Source organism: Drosophila santomea, chromosome X (assembly GCF_016746245.2).
Source record: "Drosophila santomea strain STO CAGO 1482 chromosome X, Prin_Dsan_1.1, whole genome shotgun sequence".
Lineage (NCBI taxonomy): Eukaryota > Metazoa > Arthropoda > Insecta > Diptera > Drosophilidae > Drosophila > Drosophila santomea.
Window position 1 is genome coordinate 2,176,321 of NC_053021.2, and position 27,750 is coordinate 2,204,070.

The 27,750-nt window shown below is 41.8% G+C and overlaps 2 protein-coding genes across 14 annotated transcripts in view; both read right to left on the bottom strand.

Annotated features, from left to right (window-relative positions):
- LOC120455038 (voltage-dependent T-type calcium channel subunit alpha-1G) overlaps nucleotides 1-23,568 on the bottom strand; it is an 82,260-nt gene extending 58,692 nt beyond the window's left edge. For 8 of the 13 annotated variants that reach the window (XR_005616704.2, XM_039640882.2, XM_039640886.1 and 5 more), the window contains exons 1-3: nucleotides 23,386-23,567; nucleotides 22,459-22,636; nucleotides 2,736-2,765 (exon numbers count right to left, since the gene is read on the bottom strand). The gene's annotated coding sequence lies outside the window, so the exon portion shown is untranslated. Of the gene's footprint in view, nucleotides 1-2,735; nucleotides 2,766-22,458; nucleotides 22,637-23,348 lie in introns of all 13 variants that reach the window. The other 5 variants (XM_039640878.1, XM_039640883.1, XM_039640877.1 and 2 more) reach the window with 3 other exon arrangements.
- Nucleotides 23,569-25,683: 2,115 nt separating this feature from the next.
- Nucleotides 25,684-27,496, bottom strand: LOC120456985 (vanin-like protein 3). Its single transcript, XM_039644134.2, has 2 exons — nucleotides 26,772-27,496; nucleotides 25,684-26,717 (listed from the first exon to the last, which is right to left on the bottom strand). Exons 1-2 carry the CDS (start codon nucleotides 27,475-27,477, stop codon nucleotides 25,846-25,848), a joined length of 1,578 nt encoding a protein of 525 aa, XP_039500068.1. The 5' UTR covers nucleotides 27,478-27,496; the 3' UTR covers nucleotides 25,684-25,845.
- Between the last annotated feature and the right edge of the window lie 254 nt (nucleotides 27,497-27,750).

The following is a 27,750-nucleotide window of genomic DNA, read 5'->3' on the forward strand; positions in this document are numbered from 1 at the left end:
AGCTCAACGCGCAGAAATGCAAAATGGGAAACCGAAAGGCGCAATTAGAGGCGGGGGTGTGTGTGGGCGTGGCAGTTGGCGTTGCCAAATTACAGTTACCAGCTGTTGCGCCCAAAGTCAGAGGACTTTGTCTACGGCCACCGAGAAATCCCCAGTCCCCCCATTCCCCCCACAAAAAACACCACCTCAAACATTTTCCGCCAGCAACATGTGCCTCCATTTTCCATGGCAAGTGATTCGATTGAAGGAGGAATGTGGAGACTATAAGATACCCTGTGAAAATGTTGTAAATGGCATAGATTTCCTCTAACTGCAGTAACATAGAAAATTTAGCTTTATAGGGTAATAAAATGGCGGTATATCCGGAACGTTCTCGTTCCCCAAAAATACCGCGTATAAAAATAGCAACGATAATAAATTTGATGGTGGAAATCTGGTAAAACGCATTTTGCGGGCGAACAACAAGTAAATGACAAAAGACATAATTTCATAATTAAGTGCACAGGAGACGAGGAGATGGGAAAGGAAAAGTGAAAGGGAAAGTGAATGGGAAAGGGAAAGGGAAAGGGCAGCAGCTATCGACTGGGAGAAAACAAGGAAAATTTCCTTTGTTTTGTGGGCCATTAGCAAGTGGACTAATGATCTAACGAAGCTGGCGAGCTTTTGCTTCTGCTTCAGCTTCGGCTTCTACTTCTACTTCTGCTCGTAATTAATGACAAACGCCAAGGGGGGCGGGGCGGAGTGGGAAAATGGCTGGGAAACTTTCCCGGCAAACGCTGGGAAATGAGGCAATTTCCCAAAAACTCAGAACTTGAAGCCAAGCAATGGCGGCGAGTTCATTCTTCAGTCTGTCAAATAGAGATTCCGTAATTGTCTGAGGGTATTAGCAGGGGGGTTGGGGAGGTTATCAATGCGGATCCATCCAATTGTGCGAATGATATATGTTCGGTTGAATGCAATAAATCGATGTGGTTCAGGATATGCGCCCTCAATTAGAAGCGACTGCAAATGGGATTAATTTTCTAAGATTTTAAGTGACTGGTGATGTATTTATTCAAATATTTATTTATTTAAATTTCAATAAAGCGGCGTGCCATGCTAACCAGCTCAACCGAATCGAAAGTGATCAACTTGCATGTGTTCCTGATTGGCGTACATATAGTTCCAGCAAAACAAAAAAAAACAAGAAAAAACCTAAAAAAACCTATCAAACATGTGTTCTATTCGCAGTTCAATCAAGTTGTTTGGCGGGAAAACTGCTGTTGCTTTGGCATCCGATTTTACATTGTTTTTTTTTATAAGTCCTTTCTATTTTCTTTTTTTTTTTTGATTTGTACTGCATTTCGCCCAATTGGAAAATAAATCCATGTGGGTGGAGAAGGGGGTGGACTGATAGAAGTACGATATCGTGACAGCTGCGTCATTTTGGCATTTGGCAATAAGCAAATAAATAAATAAATCATTTGTATGCATAGCCAGCGATGTATATCGCAAGATATGGCCAGGAATTGATATGGTGCCTATGGTCTATGGTCTATGGTAGGTGGTCTATGGTAGATAGTGTATGGTAGATGGTAGATGGTGTGGCATGTGTGCCCCAGCGAGTCGATGAGCAGCACTTGAAAATGGAAGAGTGGCGGAGGAAATGGAACTTGACTGCGTTGACAGCAGACGGCGCCAAATCGGCTGACTGCTGTTCTCCGCCCCCGCAAAACGGCACACATGGCGTATGCTTGATATGCCTCCTCAACCATTATGAATATGTTGCTTTTTTGTTTTTTTTGCCAGCCAGGGTGAGTGGGGGTTTCGCCCCCTTAAACATATTTCACACCGCTGGCACTTTTATGACTCACACATGAGTATCTCCGTGAAAAACTATTTTTAGGCACTTAACAAAGAAAATCGTAAGAAAATAGCGAGGGAAAGTGTATTTGTAAAAGCAATTTAAACGTTGGTTTCTTCTTTGCTTACCCCGACATTCCGGCTTCCTTATGTATTCCCGATCCCCTTTTCCACTTTTCCCCCTTTTTTTCTCGTCGTCGCCTTTCAAGTGTCCATCAAGATGTTTGACAAGTGCGCTGATTTGGCCGCCTCACTCCGTTGAACCTCATCCCACCCAGAATTGTCTGTGTAAGTCATTATTTGGCCATGCTTGCAATTTCCGCTGCCCAACCATCTCCACCTCCACCTCCATCTCCATCACCGTCTCCATCCCCCTATTCCATTTCCATCCCGGCCATCACCCGGAAGTTGTTAGTCGGGCCAGGGCCAGGGCCATGTTGTTTCGCCCAGCTCGACTCCTACTACAGCCCTAATGAATAATGCAACAGTTTCTCTGGGGGGCGCTGAAGTGATGTAGCAGGTAACCCCAAACGAAAAAAATAAAAAATAAGGTTGCAATGGCAGCCAGCGAGAGCGAGAGAGAGAAACTTTCACCAATAAAATATTCAAATCGAATACTTTGCCAGATAGCAAAAGGGAGGGGAAAGAAACGCTTTTTGGGGAATATGCTTTAAAACTGCAGACGATGATCACCTGTCCACTGCGCTTTTGGCACAGATTACTCCTACCATCATAAGCTTGTCCCATCAGCGGTCTTCGCTGCGCTTCTTTTCTTGCAACAGAAGCAATTTAGATATTGTAGATATTGTTAAATTAACGCCCTTCATCTTAGCTATGTGTACAGCATACACAGCTCACTTTCTAATACAGGTTAATTTTGTGATAGTACTTACATTTGTCAAGCTCAAGAAAGAAAGTAGACCCTGTAAAGATAAAGCAAAAGTAGCATGTCAAATTGGCCGTCAAAGTAAGTTGAGTTGAAATATAAACAATTTTAAAAATTATCTATTTTTTTTTGTTGTTGTTGGTTACATAATATTTGTCACAAGCCCAGTCACCGTATTTCACAATTTCACCGTATTCACCCTCAAGTCGAGCGAATGTTTATCAAGTGTTAATCCAGTCCTTTCAGTGCGTTAGCCATTGGTAAACGAAGCCATGAACTAGGTAAACATTTTCAGTTTCGAGACAATTAATCAAATATTTTTTCATTGAATTTCCACAAGAGTCAAGCTGGTCAAGGGGGCCGAATGTTGAACCAAGCCATATCACATGACCATGGCCCAGGTTATACTTGGCCCCTGCTCTGATCAGGGATCCCGTCCCCGGGGGCGTTAATGGGCCAACTGACAGACAGGCCGAATGATGGATGACATGACAGTGGTGGCTTTTTTGGTCTGAGTTATATGCGAGTTACGCGAGTTACGCGTGTTCGAGTGTGCGGGCAAAAACAAGGCAAACTATGAGCCCAAACCCCAGTACTTACTATATGTACGGCCATATATCTCAGCTGATGCCTCTCGCTTGTCATAAATCGCATTTGTGCATTTGCATTAGATGCAGCTCGTTGGTCGCAATGAGCAACAATGTCAAACTTACTGCCGCCATCGCCATCTGCATGCAAATCTGGCTGGGATGCTATGCAAATCCTGTTTTACAGCCACGAGACTGTGACTGTGACTCTGACTAGGACTACTACCATGACTATATATAAATGCGCACTATATGCATGTTTTGCTTAAGGCCGAGGTCTGTTCTATATCTGTAAGGCTACGTGGACTATATGGCACCATCTTTTCGCTTTTATGGCTTACGACGGACATGAATGGATTAACGCACACACTCGCACGCAGATAGCCAGAACGCGGCAGGGCGACGAATGTGTCACTCTTTAATCCTTCCATGTCCTTAAGGATACTTTGTGTATGCTTTAAGTTTGAATTTATTATTGAGTACGTTGAGATTACTATCACAAAAGTCGAAGCCTTAAAAAAAATATTGAAAATAAAACTGTATGTATAGCTAGAAAGTGATTAGCGTAAGATTTATAAAGCAGTAATTCTTTTAGTTGTCTATGCCTTTTAATCAAAGTAATAACGAAAATAAACCAAAAATATTAAGTATGTACATATTTACGAAATGCATTCTATAAACATATATACAAGAAATTTTTAGTATATATATACTAGAAATATTTGGTATATAAATACTAGATCTATTTAGTATATAAAAACAAGCACTATATAGTATATAAAAACTAGCACTTTTTAGTATATAAACACTTTCACTATTTAGTATATAAATACTAGAACTATTAAGTACATTTTCAACTTGCCGAGTAGCTTACGTGGCCCTAGTGAGAATCGCGGAGGAGGGCGCAATTAGCCGAAATATTCATTTTGGTATATAAATACTAAAACTATTTAGTATATACAAGCTACCACTGTTTAGTATATAAACACTCACTATTTAGTATATAAATACTAGAACTATTAATTATATTTTCACATTGCCGAGTAGCTTACGTGGCCCCAGTGAGAATCGCGGAGGAGGGCGCAGTTTGCCGAAATATTAAATTTGCCTAATTTAATTCGCTATACCCCGATTGTATGTGTGTGTCATCTTAACTTTGCAGCCTTTGGAATAATCTTTTGTCTCCCTGAAGTGTGTGCCTATCTGTGTGTTTGTCGGCCGTTTCTGTGTGCATTTGTGTGTGTGTGTGTGTGGAGCCTGTCATCTATTTATTTTATGCCACATCGAGTCGTGTGACATCATTCGATTGACATAGCGATGACGGCGCGAAATTATTAACTCGCTTTAAAGATGATACGATGTCTATTGCCTGATGATTTTTCCTAAAATGTTCCTATTCCACTTGTCACCTTTTGCCGCCGTACTTTGTTTACGGACAGGCGGCGCAATTTAAACTTTTTTTTAGCAAACTTTCTTTAAAGGGGTTTTTCCATCTATTATTTTTGCGTTAACGCCTTGAGCAAACTGTAAACAAAACCGCAGTGAGTTTTCCACACAACCATACAGTAAAACTTCCATAAGGAGAATTGTGTATTAAATATTTACATATTCATACATGTATTATGGAAATTTCTTGTGTATATGAATTTTATACATTAATTCAATAAACATACATGTATGTATGTATTTTTTTTAGCTGTTCAACTTTTCCGCTTTTGCAACGGATGTCCATGTGCCAAGTCTAATTGCTTTGCCCTATTACCGGCCAAAGAAAATGGTTTCCAAAAAGGTAAAGTTCATCAAAAACGTGATTGTTTTAAATAAGCGCCGCAGCGCATAAATCAACAATATATGTTGAAGAACAAAACAAAAAGGGGGGGAAATCTAAAACCGAAAAGAAATTTCCTACATTCTTTTTTTGCGTTCTTTCTTTTTTATTTTTTGTGTTGCGTTTTCTGTTTGATTTGCGGAAAACATAAGAAAGGACGGCGGTGGAGGGTCCAGCAAGGGGTGAGGGGGGAGCGAGGGAGGGACAGGCGAGACGAGACCCAGTTCGCAAAGTAAACAAACGGCAAATGAAATGCCGCCGCCGACGTCCGTCGACTGAAACTATTAAAAATGAAATGGGCTGTGCGAGAGCAGCGCCCCACCCCTTCCCACCCCCTTGCCAGTTGATGGAGGCAAAGGGACAGTGGGACAGTGGGGACAGTGGGCTCCACAGACGAAGCAGCCGCCGTGGGCCTTTTGCATCTATAATGCATATGGTCACGCAGAATGGGGGGCAGGGCCATGGGCGTGTTTGGGTTGTTGGGGGGTGGGGGTGGGGGTGGTGTGTTTATCTGTTTACTCACATGCATATGTATCTTACGTATATGTATGCAGATAAATACAGCAACAGGAAACTCTGGTGATTTAAAATCACCTTTTACGAACCCCAAAGGTATGTAATAATACATATTTGTCACTATTTCCATTACCTAAATTGATTGCCACAATGTGAACTATGCTGATTTGAAACTTGAGAGTTATAAGATAGAAGTAGATGGAGTAGTTCCCATGACGCCCACTTTTTAGCAAAGTTTGATAATGCCAGGACTTTTAAAGTTCTCGCCACGAAAGTATTTAATCACTTGATAAAGTTTTTCAACACATTTTCCTTTTTTCTGATGTGGTCACATCAACAACAACTTTTGTTTCAAGTGTACACATTCATAATGTTTTTTTTGTTTTATGGGTTCAGTTCAGTGTGTTTTATATATTATATATACGTTTCATATGTACGTTCATATCTCCCCTCAGATATGTTCATTTGCATACGCTTTGCCCATCGCCAGGTTTTTTGCGAGCGTTTCACCCAAACTTGAAGCATGATGACCCATATACAGTCTTGTACATGGACAACAGTGTGCAATGGAGCAGTGCGTTTCAAAACAGTAAATAATAATACAAAAATATACAACGAATAATTTAATCAGCGTTTAATTTATGATCCATAGTGAATGGACACTATACCCGTTTAAACAGCCAAATTAAACGATTATATTCTGTGAAACAAGTACTTCCATCAACACATTCATGAAACGCACTGTATCGCCGGTGTATATAATATATTATATATGCCACAGATAACTGCACTCGACGCACTGCAATAACTTGGCTAAAAGAGCGCAATGAGCCCGGGTGTTTATGAAATATGCAAATGACATCAAATCGCTGGCACTTTGTACCTGCCACACAATTCCGCACATTCCGCATTCAACACTTTAAAGACCTTTTGATTGCTCCCAAACGATCGATGGATCGATTGATTGGGAAAGGGCTTCTCACATCGAGTCCCAAGTTACAAGTGCAAGGCTGAAACTCTGGCCATGATTGATGGCCGCAAATAGAAGTAGTAGCCCCTTCAAGTGGCATAAAATGAGTGGGAATTTGTCTGGGAATCCATGTAAATGCCAGGTCATAAGTCAGGCAAGTCCTTGTGAGTGAGCGCTTTTTCCTTGAGTGACCAGCAATTACCATCCTGGGGACATCTTTTAATTTGAACCTACCCCCCCCGCAAACACCAACCGTACCAAAAAAACCCATGGAAAGTAACTTTGCCCAAAATTGTCTTCCCACTGGGTAAACATCAGATGAATGCTTTGTGTCCGTCGCTTGCCTAATTTGTTTTTCTTTCGAGTTTAATTTGAAACCTGGACAACAACGTCTTAGCCTTGGCTATTCGATCTCGATTTCGGCCAACGTAACGTAACGCAACGCAACAGTTTGCTTAGTGCAAAGACCAAAAGCAAATTTTCCTTTCACTTTTCCAACGGAGCAGAGGAAGTGGGCGCTGTGGGCGTTGTGGAAGGTGGAAACTGCTGGCACTGCGTGCTTGGAAAATGTGTTTATTTAGGATAACTTAACTGATTGTTGATTGTTGTTGTTCCTGCTCTCGTGCCCATTCTTCCCGCCAACGCGCCGCGCCAACTCTTGTTGTTCTTGGCCAGTTGACAATTGGCCCCAGAGAAAAGCGATGAGGGAAATGGGGTGGCGGAGAAAGTGGGCGGCCAGCAGGACAATGGACACTCGAAGGCGCGCCACGTGCACACAAAGCGCATTGTGGGAAAACCAGCAAGGCGGATAAACAGAAAGGAACAAGTTGGGAGCTACATTCTCGGTGAGTTTCGAGACTATCTGGATACCCGGTATTTAAAAAAAAGGAAACTATAAACACACAACGACATCCATTGTTCGCACATTTTCAGTGTCCAAAACTCTTGCTTAAAGCAACGTATATGTTGAATTTAGAACAAAAATGCTTCAAACTTATGAAAAAAGCTAAAAGTATGCATTGTGAAAAACGATGCCTTCAAATACATTGTTGCATACTTTTAAGCCACTTTGGAGGAGTAAAAAACAATATTATCTTGATTCTAGAATCAAGATCGTAGATATACCTCGCCGATCTGCGATTGTCGAATACCAAAAAGCAAAACAGCGAAGAGCCAACCAAACGGCTATGACAACGGGAATGAAATGAATTTGCGACCTCCGAGGGAAAAACTCGCTGCCAGCTGACTCCGCCCACTTTACCGCCCACTTTAGCGCCCCCCTCCCCCCTACACTTTGTTGTTATTGTTGGCGTTCTGTAATAAGCAGTAAATACGCTGAGAGCAACGCAGTCGGCGGCCATAAATCAACGGATGAAGGATGAAGGGGGCGTGGCAGCCGGTAAGGCGTTGTGGGCGTGGCAGTCGGGATAAAAGCGTGCAAAAACAAAAACACAAATAAAAAATAAAAAGAAAAGGGCGAGAGCAAAAAAAGCAAGCGCGCTAAAAGAAATCACAGTAATTAATTAATATGCCTGGGTGTTTGTGTGCGTTGAGTGGGAGCCTCATAAATTAATTGCCGACGCCCTTCGTCGGGGCACGCCCACCACCGGTGCAGTGCCCCCTGCTGGCGACAGACAGCACTTAATCAAAAGATTTTGTTGCTCTGCTGCTTTATTTTATTTCTTTACTTTTAATTATAATTGTCGGCGTACATAAGTCGCATCGCATTTGTTTTCCTTGCTTTTTACCGCTTTGCTTTTTTTTTACGGGCAAGGATTAATGTGGCAATAGGGGGGAAAATTATTTGCCTGCTATGCAGCGCTAACCAAGCGGAATTCCAAATGAATCATTTTAAATTTTTCAAGAGACAAACGTTTTTTCAGGAATTTTGGGCATGCAGACTCGGAAAACATGTGCAATAGAATATAGGCATGTACATATATGACATGACTAATTAGCTTTAAATGGTTGGTAGCCGTTTTATAGTCTCAAGCTAAGCCAAATCCTGCGACGTATGTACATACATATATACTATCTACGATCGAAAATTGCCTGCCGTGTGCTGTTTGCAGCCGGCAAGCAGTGCATTATGCTGAGCTTAAGCAAATTTAATCTCCATGGCCCGCAGAAGTCTGAAGTCCTCCCACGAGATTAATATTTAAGCAAATTATGCCCATTGCCGCACCGCTGGGCAAGGCAAGAGAATAAATCGCCACATATTCGGCCCGGAATCATCTTCTGCTGGCCGGGTCTAATCCCATCCGATCTGCTGCGAGCACAGGTGCTGCAAGTCACTCGTCTCTGGCAGCACGGTTAAGTTTGAATTATGGCGCACATGTGGCTGCTTCATGGGTTGCTCCTTTTGCTCCAGCCACACCCCCTTTCTCCCATCCCCTTCGACCGGCGTGTCCATGAAAATCTGACACGCATAAATCCTGCCCGGAAAAAAGAAAAAAAAAACAAGGCAGAAGGAGCAGGAGAGGTCGGCGCCGGAGAAGCAACAAAAGCATGGGCAGGAAAAAATGAAGTGGCAACTGCGGCAGGCAGCGGGGAACGGAAGCGGAAACAACGTTAGCGGAAGCGCATGTCTAACAAGTTGCTGAAACTATGCGGGTCGGCCAGCACCGAGCGAAAAAGTAGCCATAAATTAAGTATACAAAGTAAAGTGGAATAAACAAATGAAGTCTGTATCCATTTCAATGACTCTTTCTTCATCTAAGAACACTAGTTAATGGTATCGTATTAAGAGAAATAAATCGGTGAAAAGCGAGGCATTACTTCCAACATCAAGTCCAGGGCGATGTTTGGTATAAAGACGATATTTTCGGCAGTGTAGTGAAACAAAACGGTGGACCATGTCCGTGGAAAAATAAGAGGCAGACAGCGCGCGACCGAGTCCGACGTCGGAATTGCGCGAATGGCCCCCAAATGTGATTAGTGCACACGGCAAGTGGCCGAAACGAAATGGGGAAAACTGAGAAAAACTGGGGGAAAGTTAAGCCAGTCAGCGCATGTGATGTTGACCCCCCCGCCCCCATTTGCCCATTTCCCCCTTTCCACTTACCCCGTAACCAGCCTTTTGAAACAAACACATGTAGCAGCATATCCGAACAGATGTACGCCTGAATTTGCTGCCTCTCGCACCCGCAACAAAGTTGCTAAGACGCCGCACATTTCAGCTTCAGTTTCAGTTTCAGCTTCAGCTTCAGCTTGGTAAATCCTTTTTATGCCATGTCCTTGTTGCTTCTGTTTTTGTTTTTGTTATTGTTGCGGTTGCTCCCTCGCCTCCTGGAAACCCCCCATCCCCCCTTGCCGTGCGCCCCTGGCTCAGTGTTTGTTTGCCTACTTTTAGTGTTTAGCCAACGTCGCATAAAAATAGAACAGCAGCCACTGAAAACAGCACTAGTCCATATGGCACAGTGGGTGGGAGAAGCAAAATACCAGGAAAAACTATTCAAACCGTTCGAAATTGCTCAGCGTTTAAAGGTCAAAGCCCAAAACAACATAAGAATTAATGGCGCCAAAACTGAAAAATCTAGCTAATAAATACACATGTCTCTGCTTGCTTTGAAATATATTTACATACACTTTTCTCCTAACCTAATGGTAAGTGTGTCAAGCCGTATGAGCTCACTTTTCACATTTTCAAATGATTTAATATACCGGTTGCACACGCAAAGTGTGGTTACCAAATCCACTCAAAGCCCACTGTTAATAAACTGTATGGTTTTGGGCCACTGCTTAACTTAGTGCACTCCCCCGAATAATGAACTTGGAACCACTGTGCGCGGGGATCATTGCATTTTGCGGTTGCCACTGTGGTCGCGTTACCGAGAACAGAGCAGAAAGCTCTCCTGCTGGTTGTCGTCTGCGTAAAGGCTTAAAGTATTACTGTTACAGTAGTTGCCGGTCCCCTGCCACGCCCTCCGCCCATTCGTCTATCTGCCTTCCTGCCACGCCCCCCCGCCAGCCACTGCGACAGAAACTCAGCTAAGCCAAATGTTGACGACGACATTTGCTGCTTTTGGCTTTCGGCTTTGGCTTCTTTCTACTTTTCTGCTTTTTAGAGAGAAAGTATATGCACTGTAAGAAAAAAATATGACTATCTTGCAATCAAAAACATTAAATGCTTAAGCTAACCAAGGGCTAGGATGAAGACACGATTTCTTTTCAATATTTTTCTGCTACCAGCTGATATAACTTTAATATGATTTTGTGTATGATTTCTTGCAGTGCACCCTTCCCATCGCAATATGAGCAACTTTCTGTTACTGCTGCCGCTGCTGTTGTAGTCACAACAAATTGCTGTAAGCTGTGAAACTAATCTTGGCAGTTCTTTCCCTTATTCAGCCCCCCTGCCCCCCTGCTCCTACTTTTTATTTGTTTATGGGGGGAAGGGAGAAACTACTTCAGCGGATTACTTTCGGATAGTTTTGTTTCCCCCCGACTGAGTTTATTTTTAGCGGTTCGCGGAGCGGAATTGGATGGCGCAACACTCTCATTAGCCGCGAATAATTTGAGCAACCTCCCATTTTGACCAGCCACCTGGGTGGAAATGGACCTTCTGACCTCACGTGCGGCGCCACTTGGCCAATTTGCGTAGCATACTTACCAGCTGAACGCTAATAAGCGGTCAACTCAACACACAAAAGGCGTTTACCAACGGCATACATACATTCATATACACATACATATAAACTCGAAGCATAATGTGCAAATAATTGATTGCCTGTCATGTGGTGCTCACCATTTGAATAGGAGTTCACTTCTTCTCTATTAATGAGTGATATGACCATCAAATGATTAAGTTAACAAAGCTATTTTGCTTAGTAAAGAGATCAAGTTAGACTTTGGCCTACATACGTTTTTCGTTAACAGGTAAAAGTGTACATTTATAAGTGATAGATAACGTAGACAAAAAGGGCAATATGATAAGATGTAATCAAAGTCGAATCAATTTGGGGGACACCACTCTGGAATGTGCACATAAATTGATCCACACCAAATCAATTTCAGCGAGGTGCACATGTATCTATTTTCCGATTTGCAACAAATTGAGCCATTTCCATTCTATTTTTGGCTGCAATCCCTCAAGGATTTACACTCCATCACGACTGTTCAGTCATTCCCATTGAGAGAGTGCAGCGACTGACTCAATTTGCCTTATCGATATGGCCCCGATTCCCCGAGTGAATCTAATAGAATAAACCAATTGCAAACAACGGATACAAATGGCCGGCAGAAAGGTGAAAGGTGAACGGTGAAAGGTGAAAACTGAGAACGGGGAGCGGGGAGGGTGGAGCGGGGAGCGGGGAGCGGGGAGATACCCCCCACCCAACAAACTGTTGCCCATGTGATGACAGGCTCAAGTTGTCGTTGTTTTGCTTTTTGCTCTCGTTTACCTTGGCTGCTTTCACTTTGTGCATTTCCGTCAAGCGGAAATTCGCGTAAATTGCCGGCATGTCCACTGGAAAAGTGGGTGTTGTGTGGAAAAATGGGCGATGGGCTCTGGGCGGCAAAATGGGCGGTTCGGAAACGGAACGGAAGTTGATGCAAGTCTAGAAACGAGTGCCAAATGCCGGAAGCTCATGGCATACTTGGGCGCAGGACACAGGACACGGAGCCAGGCAGCCAAAATGAATGGAGGAATGGAACTGTTTGCCGTGGCCAACGACAAATGCCATTTTTCCCGGGGACTTGGCACTACATAATATACAAAAAAAAGGAAAAGAAAGGCGGTTCATTTGCGAAAGCAATGAGATGACGATAGTGCAATGAACTCCATGTATATTGCGGAAACCTAACTGGTAGAAAAGCTCCTTGTAAATCGAAAATCAGTAATTGATTGATGAAAAAGGTGTGTACATTTTACAATATAAGTGTTTGTTTGGAAAACGCATATAAGTAACCTTTTGCAATAACCTCGTCCCAAGAAAAGTAACAAATTTGTTTATGCAAGGGATAATTTCAAGTTTAAGGTTTATGTTCCTTTGTTTTTTATTTAATAGCCCTTTTCGTTTTTGTTTTGGTTATCAGCCCCTAAGCTTCCTTATCCAGCCCATTCGAATAATAACCAACCTATTTGCCTTGGCCACCCCTAACATTTGGTGTTTGCTTGCCACCACCTTGGGCATCGTTGGTAGCCCTCTCATTTACCATCCATCTATCCCTAAATCCAACTGTTTGCATCTCATCCCAGGGATTCGGGGGATTGAGAGCCCGTTCTAATCCGGCATCCCTAGGCCCAGCTCCTCAATTACTGAACTCATGGCGCTGGATTTGCGGTGGCCATCACTTAACCACCTTGTCGTTATCCCAGGTCCTTGTCCCTTAACCCGCTTTCAAGTGCCTCACCTCGTTAGCTCGCCCCACAGTGTTCTCCATTAACCCCACGTTATTATGTTTTTTTTTTTCCTTTTTGAGTCTGAGGGCAATCCACTCAATTTTTATTCGTTATTTTCATGTTGGCAATGCAATAAAAGCGGCCCATTCATGGGGACTGCTTTCTTGGCCATTGGATTGCCTAGAGGCACCGCCATTCTCGTTGCCATTTTGCGTATTCTACCTTTGGCGCTTTGTCCCACCATTTACTTCCCTTCATTCAAGGATCCTTTTTTTCCCGATGCCATAACATGATGAAGTGATTGAAGTGCCGGCGACTCACTGGAATGACCATTAGACATGCAAAACGGCGACGTGTTGCTATTTATGCTCGTTTAAGGACATTCCCCAACTCCCCGGATTTTCGGACTTAACTGCCGTTTTCATAAAGGGGCCACATTGGTTGGGACATTTTATTATATATTTTTTTATTCTTTTCTTCACCCACTGAATTAACTTTCTGTAGACTTGCCGCTTGTTTGTTGATTGCTGCGTGTTAATTGGCCACGCAATGGCGAAAAATCGACTTCACCACCGACCACTGAACCACCCGCTTACTCATTACCCTGATCCTTTTTGGAAGACCTTGCACCTGACCCCGAGTATTTATTTTTTTAGGGCCAGAGAGTGCCGGAGATTCATCTCGGTGCGAAATGTATGCCAAGTGGCATCCGCTTGGCATAATGAGCTGCGTCTACAATTGCTACGGCCTTGACATCTGCCTATCGGAGGTGGGGCTACCATGGCACCACCCAACTACCCACCTAGTTAACCACCCACTGGCCCCCGTGGCACATTTGTTTTTATGCCAGAGCATCAACGCAGTTTCCATAATTTCAGCATTTGTATAAAATTTGCCCAAAACACAGTAGAGCCTCGACAGGAAGAAAGAAGACCCAGCAGGGTTGCTGTTGCTGTTCTGTGTGACCTTGAGCATTTAACTCACAAGCCGACTGTTTGAGATATATTTAAATTAACAGCACAAAGAAGGTTAAATTAATAATATACAACAAACATTAATCGAAGTCTTTAAGCTGTTTGCAAAAACCCTTGAATAGAGTGCCAGTCCACTTGATTTCAATCACGAGTCTCGAGCCGATAACCATAAGTATATTGCCTGGCCAATCATATTAAGTCCTCCGTTCCGCTGGCTCCACTGTATCGAGGTGGTAAGCGATGCTATCATTAAGGGCTTTACGACAATGCCGGGCAATAAAATTAATTAAAATTCAATAAATTGACGCCCCGAAATGGAAACATTCAAATGGGAGCTGAGGGAGTTGTGATACGGATCCTTGGATGGTTTGGGGCCGTATTCAAGGGTCGGGATGGGGCATCCCAGTACGAGCTCACGTTTCGCTGGAGGATTCATCGCTGATGTTTAACATGGGGAATTGCTGGGGAGCTGCTGGTGTTCGGTGTTGGGGGTTGGATGATGGGTGTATTTTGGGGTGGTTAAAGAGGGTCTCGTTCTGCGGGCGCCTGCTTATGTTAATGCCCAATTACAATTGTTGTTCGCATTTGCTGTTTGCGTTGGAAATTGTATTCTCCGGGTAATAGGAGAAGCGGAATGGGATGGGTAAATATTGCTGAAAGCGAGACAAACATTCGGCGCGATATTACAAGGGGAAATTTATAAGCCGGCGTAGAATGGTGGCTCGGATGGGTAAAAGAGGTCACGAGAAAAGATGAAAAGAATAAATATGATAAAATTGGAGTAAATACGTTGCAACAAAATATGTGGCTAAATATGGCAGTTAACGGAGGATTATTATTAACAATTTCATTTGGGATATATATCAAGCTATTTAAAGAAAATATTCCCTTTGACATTTCCACATTTTCCCAACGCCCCCCTTTTTTATCCTTCAGCTCTGCACTTGCCTTCAAAATGTGTTATTTATGTGTTTGCCCATCGACAGGCAGCGAATAATTTACAGCATCATAAGAACAAAACCCCCTCGAAAAAAGAAGAAAGCTCCATAAACAAAACACTTGGAAATGCACAGGTAATAAACATCAACAAAAACAGCAACAACTGTACTAATACTACAGCGATCAATGGAAAGAGGGAAAAACAAAGCGAGAAATAAAACTATGCCAGACACTACAGAAATATGTATAATTTGTATGCGAGGGAAAAACAAGGGAAAGCCAGAGATTCGAAGGGCTTAAGCAGAATTGGAAACTGCACTTGGACCCAAAAAGGACACCTTGCCAAAGTGCGACAACGGGGCTTATAGAAAAATGGGGGAAAAGCCATCGAAAGGACTTCTGCGGCAAATTGAATTGCTCGTCATTGAAGAAAATGGCAAGTGATTGGAAAGAAGGCAGCTGAATGGAAAGATGAGGTGCTGCGAAGTGGCCCAAGAACCACATGCATAAAGAAAAATGCACATACTCTTACTTATATAGGATGCATAGAGAAAGCATACATGTCCTTAATGTATGCAATAAATATTTAAATATATTTATACGTCAGAACTGAGTACTGTAGCTAGAAAACCATATATACGTCTGTGTGTTTTATTTAAAAAAAATCATTTTTGTTCAGTGCTTAGTGTGGGAATCTATACATATGGCAACAGTTGGTCCATCCAGACTTCACAGTCAAAACAAAACCGAATGCCAAAATGAAGACAGAAACTGACAGCGGAAATTGAATCACGCGAATGTCTGAGTGTGTGTGTGTGTGTTCAAGGGTGTTTCTGATTGAGTGGGTGTCACACATTTTCCTTGGATACGCCTTAACTAAAGCAGAGCTCGTCGTGCTGCCCATCAATTCTAATCAATAAAAACAGTTCGTTGAACGATTTAGCTTTGCTTTGGCCTACTGGATCAGCTAATCTGATTCACACAAAATTGGGATTGTGCTACACAACATTAAAACCCCTTGCTATTTTCTTCAAGTCCTGTAATTAAATCCATTTTAATTTAATCGTGCTTAAACTTTCCCACTTTCAAACCCCAATATGTGAGCTTTATTGAATCCCAACTAAATTTCACTTTAATAGCCTCCGAAATGACAAGCACAGAGGATGCCGGCCAAGTAAAAGTTTGATTCAATAATGCGAGTACCTCGTGAGGATAACTCTGCACATTTTCGCCCGTTTGTCCACCGCACACTTACTTTTTTTTGCACACTTTCCTCTGGATTCCAGGGGAATGAAATATGCTCGCATTCAATTCACTTCATGTCCTAACCATATTTTGACAACTGTTACCGCAAAAACAGAAAACCAACAGAAACAACGAAAAGCTCCCAAAAAAGGGGAAAAACAAAAACCAAAAAAAGACTTAAAAAAGAAGCAACGGCTTGGCCAGCTGTGGCATCCACTTGTGGTTATTTGTTGTCGGAACTTTTGCTTTCTACCCTTTCCCAAAAATTCCTCTTCCGTTGGAAACTTTTATGCTTTCTTTTTTTTGTTTGCTGTTTGGCAATTTTAACCAGCGCTAATGTCTCTGTATGTTTGTGTGCTTTCCACCAAGGTTTTGCACAGAAGAAGAGCAATCCGTTTTTTGCCAGCTCTAAGCTTGAACAGCAAATTTTGAAAATTTCATTTAATCAAGGCTTTAACAAACTTTCAAGAAAAAATAGTTGGTCTACTTATAGTGCTTTATAAAATTAAAAACAGTGTGCATACTTAATATTCGAATGGACTCAAAAGTCAAATATCACGTATACGTACAGTTAGCCAAAATTTCTTGTTTTCGAGAAATGTTAGCCCACATCAAATAATACCCACTAAACAGGGCTTTAATAAGTTTTCAAACAAAAATAAATGGTCTTCTCATAGTGCTTTATAAAATGAAAAACAGTGCGTATACTTAATATCCGAATGTACTCAAAAGTCAAATATGACGTATACGTACAGTTACCCAACATATCTTGTTTACCATAGAGGAATACTACGCTTTTTTTTTTGTTTTCGAGAAATGTTAGCCCACATCAGATAACAAAATACTATCCATTTAACTGCCTTACAGCCATTTATATGTGTTCCTTGCATACATCTGTATAATTAATCATATTTTATGGGCTCAATGTCGATTGTCGCCGACATTGTTGCCATATCATTTTCGTGCACTTGGAATGGGCGACACGTACATAATTGTTGTCACTTATTCATTGCACTGCAGATAAAATTAATTAGCATATTTGACACTGAAAGCCACCACCCCTCTCCATCGCAATTTTGCCAATGGATTTCTCGAATTCCGAATGCTTCTTCTTTGATCTGTCTGCTGTTCTTCTTTTCCTTTCAAAGGACCAAAGTTTCACAATGTCAAGATTTTCGAATTAAAATTCATGAAGAGCCACAGTCAACGACTTCCAAATTTCATTTCATTCATTTCCCTGACTGCCGTGGGGCCGAAAAATAAGAATAAAAAACCTTTAAGCTGCAGACAGTCTTTAAAAATTATGTTTATGATAATTATTATTGCATATATATGCACGAGTGAATACATATACATATATATTTAAATTTTGCTTGGTCCCACCAACTTTTGCTGACATATTTTCACAAGTATTTAGAGGAAAGTTGTCCAAACCTCGGCCTTTCTCTAAACTGTAAAATTCATAACCATTTTAGGAGGATGACAAACAGGAAAAAACTTATAGTTATATGAGAAACATATGAATTATAAATGTAAATAACTTGTTTCTTGGTTTTTCTACTTTGAAAATTTTGTTAAATAATTTTGTTTATACTTCAATAATTTTATACTTTTATTTATTATTTAAGTGCTAGCCAAGAACACTTGCATTTTTCGCTGTGTAGGGAAGCTGTTGCTGCTGAGGCTGGCAAACTTTTTGGGGCAGGGTGCTCACACAAAAACAAACACAGGCACAGGCACAGGTGAGTGGGGTTTTGGGTGGCTGCGCTGTTTTTGGTGCTCACAATGAGCGGGGTTGGGGCTGGGTGAATGGGAGTTTTGGGCGCTTTGTTGCCCTCCAGGCAAAGGGCAATTTTCAGTTTGAATATTTTAGCTGCTAATTAAAATGTATTCGCGGTTACCAAAACGCGCGCCTCCGCATCTCCTTTAGTCCTTCCCCTTTTTTCCATCACCCCTCCCATTTCCCACCTCTATTTCCCGCCCACTCACTGCCGCCGTATTTTCCCGCAAGGAAAGTAAGGAAAGTGGAAAAAAAGTTTGCTCGGAGATGAAGCCGCAAATAAACAGAAAACGTAATTGCATGTAGTAATTTCAAGGCGAGGAGGGAGAGAGAACGAATCATGGAAAATGCAATGACAAAAGTCCAAATGCATGTTGCAACTTGAAGCCGGAAATGCTGCTGCCATATTGAATTTGCCCCAGACAAGTTGCTGTTGTTGTGCCGAAATGGAGTTGAACCAAAATGGCAGGTGGAGGCGCACAAACATGCCTACCTACATTCGTACATAGGAATATACATGTGTCTGGCCTGAAGTCCTGCGATTGCAACCAGGTCGAAGGTTAAGTGCCGGTACGTGGGCGTTATAGGCGTTGGGGGCGTGGTATGTGGCAGAGATGAATACCAATGCTGCACTTGCGAATATCTAGAGTTGCAATCCCAAACAGCTGCAGGTGATTTGGGCGTATAAGCCCAGTACAGCATTGCGTTTTGAACAAGAAGTAGCTATTCAAATACGGATAAGCCTTAATTAATATACGGAATTAGAGGTTGTATACAACCAAATATTAAGCAGAGAAATTAATAACATTTCAGACCAAATAACACAAGGAGTGCACAAAATAAAGTTGGTTGAGTAAGTCAGTTTAAGTCAGTTTAGTTATTTAAAACCTAGGTACGCTTTCTGTACCGTCTCCTTTTCTGATTTTTTATTAAAACTTGAACGTCAACGATGTCCACTTGAAATGAGTCGGCAAAAGTGCCTGTAAAACGAATATTCCGTAAGTAAAGTCCCAGGAATTTTGACGGCAGCAGTCGCGTAGCACAAAAGCTAATCTCTGGGACAACTTGGACTAAATGACAGGTAAGAGGTGGCCCAGAAAAGAGAAAACACTGGTAACGTATGAACAAACGGCAAGTCTGGCCAACTTCTGGCCATATCTGGTAATGAGTAAGCAACTGCCATCCGCTCCCTTATTGCTCTTGCAACTCTTGCAACTCTCGTAACCTCTCACCTTCAAACTCCGGAGCTCGTGAGCTCTGGGAACTCCGGACGGAGAAGTTCATCAAATGAGGCTATGTGGCTGCCTCTTCCGTCCTGCCACGCCCCCCGCTGCCCAAGCTGCCGTTTTCTATCTCATTAACCGCTGACCGTTCGACTGAAGCTCATGAAAGTTCCTCTGCCCTTGCAATTTTCACACAGAAAGAAAATATAGTCATATATTAAATATAATATTAAAGAAGAATCTCTAAAGAACATCAGTTTCAAAAGACTTTAAAATCTAGTAAATATATGAGAAAACACGGAACTCTATTCTTAGAATTATGATAATGAACAGAAAATTTATGTATCTTTTCACTGTGTCAACAAATACAGTAAACGTTGAAAACAAAGGCTTTTGTATATTATCAAAAAAGTGTATTGGATCGTTTTGAAAGTTGATTTTTTAACGTATTGTTGTTTTTTGGGTTTTCTTGCAGTTCACCTGTCAGGTAGCATAATGTACAATGCGCAATGCACATGGGTATTTTGCAATATCCCTCCTTCCCCCTCACTCTGTCTATCTCACTTTCTCTCTCTCGGTTATGCCCTTTCTCTTTCAAACTGTGCTCCATCGAGTATTCAACTCGCATCGCTTGCAAAGTGACATGGCATATTTCAAGGTAAACATTCTGAATTTTGCATATCAAACGCGGGGGCAAAGCAAACAGCAAACAGCACAAAAGAAGAGTGGCAAGAAGAAGAGCACTCCAACACACATACACTAATGCAGCAGTAGTAGTTGTACTACGTACTACCTATACACAAACACACCCCGCACACACAGTTGGGTTTTCCGCGAATTGCTTGGCAGTTGAATGAGCTGAGTGCTCCCCCTGTAAGCCATGTGCAACGCGGAATGGTCTGTCTATGCACCACCCACCGCTCACTGATCGACCACCTCCCACTCCCACTCGCCCTCCAGCCCCATCCAATCCCCTCGAATCCCCATGCCACCCCCCTAAATGGCCACCGCTAGATGTAATTGTATAATTAATGAACGCTGCCCCGCCGTCGAGGGACGCTTAATGCAAAAAGTCGGGTGAGTGCGGTACGGATAGTTTCGAAAAACGAAAATTTCTAAAACCGCTTACAACCGGTTAAATCTGCTGCCATCCCATCTATTGGCAATCTCCATACCCAAATCCCCAATCCCTTTTTACGAGGGTCGCCAATGCAATAGCGTTCCCTAAATGGGATAATGTTCAACCTTTAAATGGAGAGCGAAATCAAGAGACATGGATTTGGACTTTTGAATTTGAAATCCATCTTTAGAAGCTTACCCAAATGGGCATTTCAATGTCAGTTTCGTTTTAAACTACGATTTAAGCCTTATTAGGAAGTTTTTTAGTTTGGCAATTCAGGTTGAACCAATATTAACCTGATGTGATAGGAATTTCGTTATTGAATTAAAAAGAAGTTGTGCACAATTGACACGTAAATATTTCATCTGCATCTCGTTTAATTGAATGCCACAATAATTACATAACCCGAATAGCGAAGAGCAAAAGCATATTTAAAATGATTTTCAATATTTGCCTGATATCAATTAAAACTATTTTCGATTCATCCTGCTATGCAAAATGCAATAATTAATCGGGCAACCCGCTGGTTGCAAATTCCATCTCCATTTGACCGTGTCCAGTGAATTTGCCTCTCTTTCTAGTCTTCACTAGCCTTCTCTTTCCCTCTTTCTCCCACTCTCTCTCTCTATCTCGCTCTTTCTATATGAACTGCTCTTTCTCTGTCTGTCTCTGTTTACAATTGCCGCCCGCTAATTTATTTGAAAAGCCATTTGTTACCTTTGGGTTGCCTCTGTTTACATGTCCGTCGGGCTGTCCGTCCGGATTTTCACTCTGTCCGGATTTTCTATATATCCACCACATATGTGCATACGTGTGTGTTTGGCTGTAGGTTTGTATGTAGGTTTTGCTTTTTAGATATCGCTTAATGTTCGCGTATTACATTTACATTCACAATTACAACTTGCGTTAATTCAATTTACTGAAAGAACAGGAAAAATCCAAGAAAAACCACACAGAAAAGCTCAACACCACCGCACCCCCCACCATATGCGGAAAAAAATCAAAAACATTTTGCTAATTGTTTAGATATGTGCATAAAAATATGTGTGTAGACATGTGCCAACCCCCAATGGGCTTTATAATCAATTCATTTAGCAAAATCCGGACAAGTAAATAATGAGAAAATCTAAGAGAATAAATCGAGGGAAAGAGAGAGGGCATTTTATTGATACAGATACAGATCGAACAGCTGCCAATTGCCTCCAGTACTCGATAATCTTATGTACAACCAAAGATACACACACACACACATATTCAGCTGGCCCGTTTATTTAGTGAAAAGTCGAGGAAAATCGTGGAAAATGTGTTCGCCTTTGTTTGTGTTTTGTTAAGCTTTAGTAAATACTTGAAAATTTAATGCCGTTTGGCCAATAATTAAGGAAAAAACATTTCCAATAACCCCATACACCCAGTACCTCAGCCTCACCTCCTTCCGCCTTCAATCGCAGTTTTCCCCCCCAAAAACATTTTCTTTTGATAATTCGCTCAACAATCTGGCGCATTTCTTAGGATATTAATCATACGCACAGTTGGCAACTTTGATTTTGCCACGCAGTCAATGAAAATTTAAAATACACGAAGAGAAAAAGTCTTGCCTCGAGAAAGAACCGTTTCCATTTAATTACAAAATCACAGGAAATGACCGCGTAAGAAAAGAACCAGTTGGAGAATGAGAGAACAAACATCAATGAACAATTAATGTGAGGACAAGTTCCGAAAAAAATTGGGCAACAGCAAGAAGTGAGTGAAAAATGGGAATGCCAGAAGAATGCAAAATCGAATTGTAAACAGTGTGTTCGATGGCACACAAAGACCAAGAAAAACCATTAAGAAAGCATCGGACAAACAAAAGCCAAAGGAAAATACTAAAGGGCCGATAAAAAGTGGGAAAAACCCAAGGCTGTGCTTTAAAATACTTCAGCTCGGAGTCGCTTCTCTGTGATTTATTCTCTTCCTGTTTCGATTTGTATCTTATCTATCATTACTTTTTCGTTAATAACTTTCCATAAAGCAACAACTATTTGTTAACTCTTTAATAATACAAGAAGCATGTAGTTCAATGTGCCTATCTACATGTTAAATAAGTTCTTATTGGTTATTATTTGCGAAACAATTAAAGCCCATTCCCGAAAAATTAAACTTTAAAAAAAACACCACCTGCACAATATTTATTGAAATCAAGTTCCCATTGGCAGTTTTGCTCACCTTTTTTCGCTGCGAAGGCCTTTTTTACTTGGTGGTTGTTGTTTACCTTGGATTTTCTCCTTTTCCGCTCCGCTTTCCGAAAACTTTTCGCTTTGTTTCAATTACAATTTTGGTTTTGAATTTTCTTGTCGAATTTTCAAATCGTATTCAGCTTGATGTTGTCTTTTATCTGGTGTCTCTGCCAAAGTCACAACAATAACCGAAAAAAAACAACAAACATTGGTTTTTTTTTAATGGGGTGTGAAGGAGCATGTGTGTGCGTGTGCGATTGAGATCGGCATATATACATATGTATATACATATATCGAACTATATAGAATTTCAAAACAAAAGTTGCGCGCCCAGGAAGTCCGCGATTGTTGATTGTTGTTGCTGTAAATCGGCCGTCGGCGTTCGATGCCAAAATACCTCGGGGTACCGATGAAAAAACACATTTCGAACACAAGAACTCTTTAAAACAAAAAATTTGAAAATAGGAATATAAATTACATCCGAGCAATATGCAAGGCAATCATTCACGCTCGTTTATTATTTATTTATTGAGAAGCAATCAAAAAAATGCAAATGGGAATATTGAAGAACCGCATCGAAAAGTTATTTATTTGCAAGCTAATTTTCGGGTATTAACAAATTCAAAAAGCACTTTATGGTAATAAACCAAAAATTCCTAAAAGACGTTTTCAAAAAAGATCAAGAAGTTTTAAACGATTGCCGCACAATTACAAATTCCATACGCATACAGTATTCTAGAAGATTTTCGAAAGATCTCCCGTTTGTTTTATCGTCAATCACTTTTTTGTTTTCTTCAAGAGTTCGAAACTTTTGGAAACACAAAAAAAAGTTTAAAAAAAAATTCGAAATCTGTTTTTGGTTTCCTGTTTGTCACGCACTAGTTAAGCTTAATTATTTGTAAATCTGGATGCCAACGGTATTTAGTGTTGATTTTGGTGTAACTGCTCCTCTGGTGTTTTATTTACTGGGTGTGTGTTTCTAGTGGGTGGTGTGTGTATCGTATCGCTGGGACTCCAAGAACTACAACAACGCAGTGTTATCCGCTCGGAGGCTGAACGCCTACTGGATGTTTGGATGTTGCACGCGCCGAAAGCTTCCGCAGAATGTGCCTTTACGTTTGCCAAAGCACGCAACGCGTCAGCGGCGCAGTCGGCAGAGCAGCAGCGGCGTCGCTGTCAGCGACGTTCACGAACACGACGGAACACGAACAGACAAGACCGATACACCGGACTGGACTCGGAAGCCCAGGGGAGATTTCACCAATCTAGCTTCGCTAAGGCTACAATTTCAAGCACAACGATTAAAAATATTGAAATTAACAAATACAATTACCAATATGTTATAATCATAAAAAAGGTTCTTGTTCAAATGTGCCCAATCATTTAATTGTATTAGTATTTTATCTGGAGTTTGTAAGCTAAGCTTTTACTTTAACAAAATTGTTGCTTAAAATATTAATAGTCACATCATCATAAATATAAATATGAAATATTTAAACTAAATATTTGACTTATAAATGAGCACGCGTCGGCGACTTAAAGGCAGAACAGGCAAAAAAATTATTTGAATAGGTTTATTTAAAATACTAAATAAAATAGAACAAAAGAATAAAATTCCATTGAATAAAACGTTGGCTGATTGCAAACAAAACTTCGCTCTGACTAAACACCTTCACGATCGCTTGCTGACTAACTGCGTCTTTCGGCATTGGATCCCCGTTAGTCTTTCCCGTTAATTGCATTTTCTCCAACGCGGACGTCCAAAAGCGCAGCGCCTTTGCCCTGATCCATAAAACATATCTGCCTGAATAATTCAAGGCAAATATAACGCAGTCTACACGCCTCCATCCAAAAACTCTACACATCCTCGCTCACGCACTCCGCACTGTGGAATGAAAAAGTAGACCTATAACATAATATGCTTCTTTTAATTCTATTCCAATAATTTATACCCTCTGCTATTTATTAAACTATATTCATGAACACACATACAAGTTATATCAATTTTTGACAAAAATTAGAGAAAATAAACACTATACTTTTACAGTTATCATGAGTACCTTTTATTAAATTCTAATTATAGTATGCTCTTTTGTTGGTAATTTCGTGTAGTATGGTTGGATTGCACACTGTGCTCAGGTGTTCTCAGTGGAGACTTTTAAGCGAGAGCGTGACGCTGCTGAGACTGCCCTTCCAGTCGGACTTCCCTTCGCCTTCCAGTCGGCCTCGTGTGCTAACAAGTGGAAAGCAACAGTTGAAATGAATGAAAACTTTCGACACAGCTCGTTCCTCGACGTCGACGCCGTCAGCTGCGCTGGCAGCGACGCGGACAGCGAAGCCAGCTTCATGTGTTGCTTCGCCTGCTTCACCTGCTGAATTCAGTTTGGTTGGCTTCCTAGTGGGTGGGTGGAGGTCGCCTTTCCGCTAGCTGTTGCTCTTTCCAGCCAACACACTGTTGCTCTCGCTGAGACGTCTGTTTTTCTTCTTATTTTCGCTCTTTGTTTTTTGTTTTTCGGTTAGTTGAGGGGCGATTTTCGGGGTGGATTGCTCTTGGTCCCGTTAAGCAGCTACTAATTTTTGTTAATCACACCTTAATGACATGAACTTGACACCATTTCATTGCCGATGCCTCCATTTCCATAAAGTAGGCAGCCAAATAGACAACGTGATGCGGTTAAAGAAAATAAGGCGACAATACACGTCAATCTATTTTATAAAAACTCTATATTTAATTAACAATAGACGTTCGAAATTATATCTACTAATATTAAAATCACTTTTTTGTCTGAAAATGCAATTGGCTAAATGGCGCCTTAAGAAAATAATTCCACATATTTAACACTTGTATGCCGTAAAATACCGCTTTTTTTGTGGCAGTGTGCTTCTGTTTGAGCGACACTTAATTACAATGTGCCAGCTTAAGGGCAACTACACAAACAATGGCAAATATAAAGTGCAGCTCGCAGCAAATGCTCCACACACACACACATATGTAGTCACACACGGACACACTCACTTACACTTATGCATGCACGCATTGATTTTAATGAGTTGCCAGGCGACAAAACGAACCTAATCGTTTTGACAGCCACGCAAATAAATCAACATTTTTATGCATCTCTCTGTGATTTATGAATAAACACAAAAGCGAATTTGCGAAAAACGACTGGCAATTAATAGACTTGTTTAATTTAGATAGCTTTGATGAGCTCAACGACAATTACGCATTTCTGAATCACTTTATTTGGGGTTTTCCACCATTAGAAATATTTCTAAACAAAAAAAAATCGCATAAAATCTTAGACTAAGATAAAAATAGTTAACAAAAAACTATAAATGAACTAAGATAACCTGCACAAATGTAGTGTGCATCGACCTACTCCCAAAATAGATGCTTCATAATTAGCGGCGTAATTAGAAGAAACAGCTGGGTTCCCGTTCCCAATCTTCCAGCTCCACCATTCGCATACTCATCGAAATAGTTGCCATATATGGCGAAGGTCATTAGCTGGCCATGAGGTTCTAGCAGCTCCATCTTAATCCGCGTTACATTAACCGATTCCTCCATGGACCACGTTAATTGGGATGGTTGCAGGGCATACAGACTGGAGGAGCTCAAGGTGCTGGGCATTAAAAGACGTCGTGGCCTCTGGACAAACTCCCCAAGGATCTGCAGCTTGGTGAACACCACTTGGTGCTCCTGCAGGTGTTCCTGTTCCTCGCTTATCAGGCCGCAACTCTCCACAGTGGAACCTGTGCAGGCGAACAGACCACACAGCCGGATGGCACTGTACTGCTCCTCCTCGTACCGCCTCTGGCCAACCCAAACACCCAATCTGTAGTTATATTCCTGTTGGGTGCCCACCAAGGTCCAAGTGGCCCGGAACTCGCAGCACAAGTCCTCCTGGCATATCCTCTTGTCCACCGAACTTCCCTGAACCATGGGCAACTCCCAGGTGGCAAAGTTCTTAAGTTCAGGTTGCTGCAGGAGTTTCAGTTTCACTGGAGTCGTCCTTTCCGACTCCAAAATCTCATCCGTGGCTATCGGCTCGTCGGGATCGAGGGGAACTTTAGCCAGAAGCAACTTCCTCTGGCCCTCCAGTTCATCCGCGATCATAAGTCGCGCCAGAGCGCCCTGTTGACCTGCGTAAATTCCACTGCCACTTATTCCACCCTGCGGAAGGCTTGCTCCGGAGGCCAGGAGGTTCACCCGATTGGCCCACGCCCATCCCTGCTGGAATTGGGAGGCTGCCAAGAAGTGATTAATATAATTCAATTCAATAATCCATTATTATTAATCACCTGTGAGGAAGGGCAGCTCCGAGTTGAACATTTTGGTGACAATCACATGGCGGATGCCCAGTTGCTCCACCAAGTCCTGGGCCGGCGTATAGAAGAGCATGTCGAAGCAGATGAAATGACCGAAGGTCACATTGAAATCCGTTGTAAAGGTTGCTTTTTCAGGGGATTCCGTTCGATTGGTGGATGGTTCCAAGTAAAGATTCCACTTCCTATAGCGCGATATCACCGCTCCTCGTCTGTCGAACACAACATTGGTGTTATGAATCGAATAGCCGCGACTGGAACATGTCTCATCCGCAGTGCAATGCTCTGCAACACGCTCCTTAACATTGACCACCAGATAGGTGCTATATTCCCTGGCCGCACAGGCCAAAGATCTCAGGAATGTTGCTATCTCCGGATCATCACCCACCTGCTCATCACACAAACTTTGCTCCGTAGATTTTGGCACAGCAGTCAGGGTAATCACACTATTTAGTGTGGCCTCCGGAAAGACTATGATGTCCGTAGTGCCATTGCCAGAAGCCATGATTTCCAGATAACCAGCCAGATTCGCCTCCAACAGTTGTTCCGAAGTGCCACCCATAATCGCCGGTCGATACTCCACTACACCAGCTATATAGAATGCATTCTCAGTGGAATTGACATCAGCCAAAAGCAAAGTAAAACCGAGGAGCCAGAGAAATCGACGGTGGAATGCAGCCATGGTGTTTTTAGTTCAACAATCGCAAACCGACTGATCCCAATCCGGTTCTCCACCTTTCATACTAGCTCTGTATACACATATATACATATACATATATATATATTTATTTATTTTTCCCACGGCATATCAGGTCTCGCCTGATTTACTATCTAATCGCATAGATCGGTAATAAGTATGGTCAAGTCAGCAGATTTGTGCGTGCCAAGATTTTTGCCAACTAAAGTCGAATTTTGGGCTCTTTTTGAAAATATTACAAGCATAAAAGATACCTTC

Bases quoted from the DNA above. Each gene is read 5' to 3' on its own strand.
- LOC120456985 (XM_039644134.2), bottom strand. From the start codon at position 27,477: ATGGCTGCATTCCACCGTCGATTTCTCTGGCTCCTCGGTTTTACTTTG. The intron at 26,718-26,771 runs GTGATTAATAAT...ACTTCTTGGCAG, and splicing joins GGAGCTGCCCTTCCTCACAG to CCTCCCAATTCCAGCAGGGA.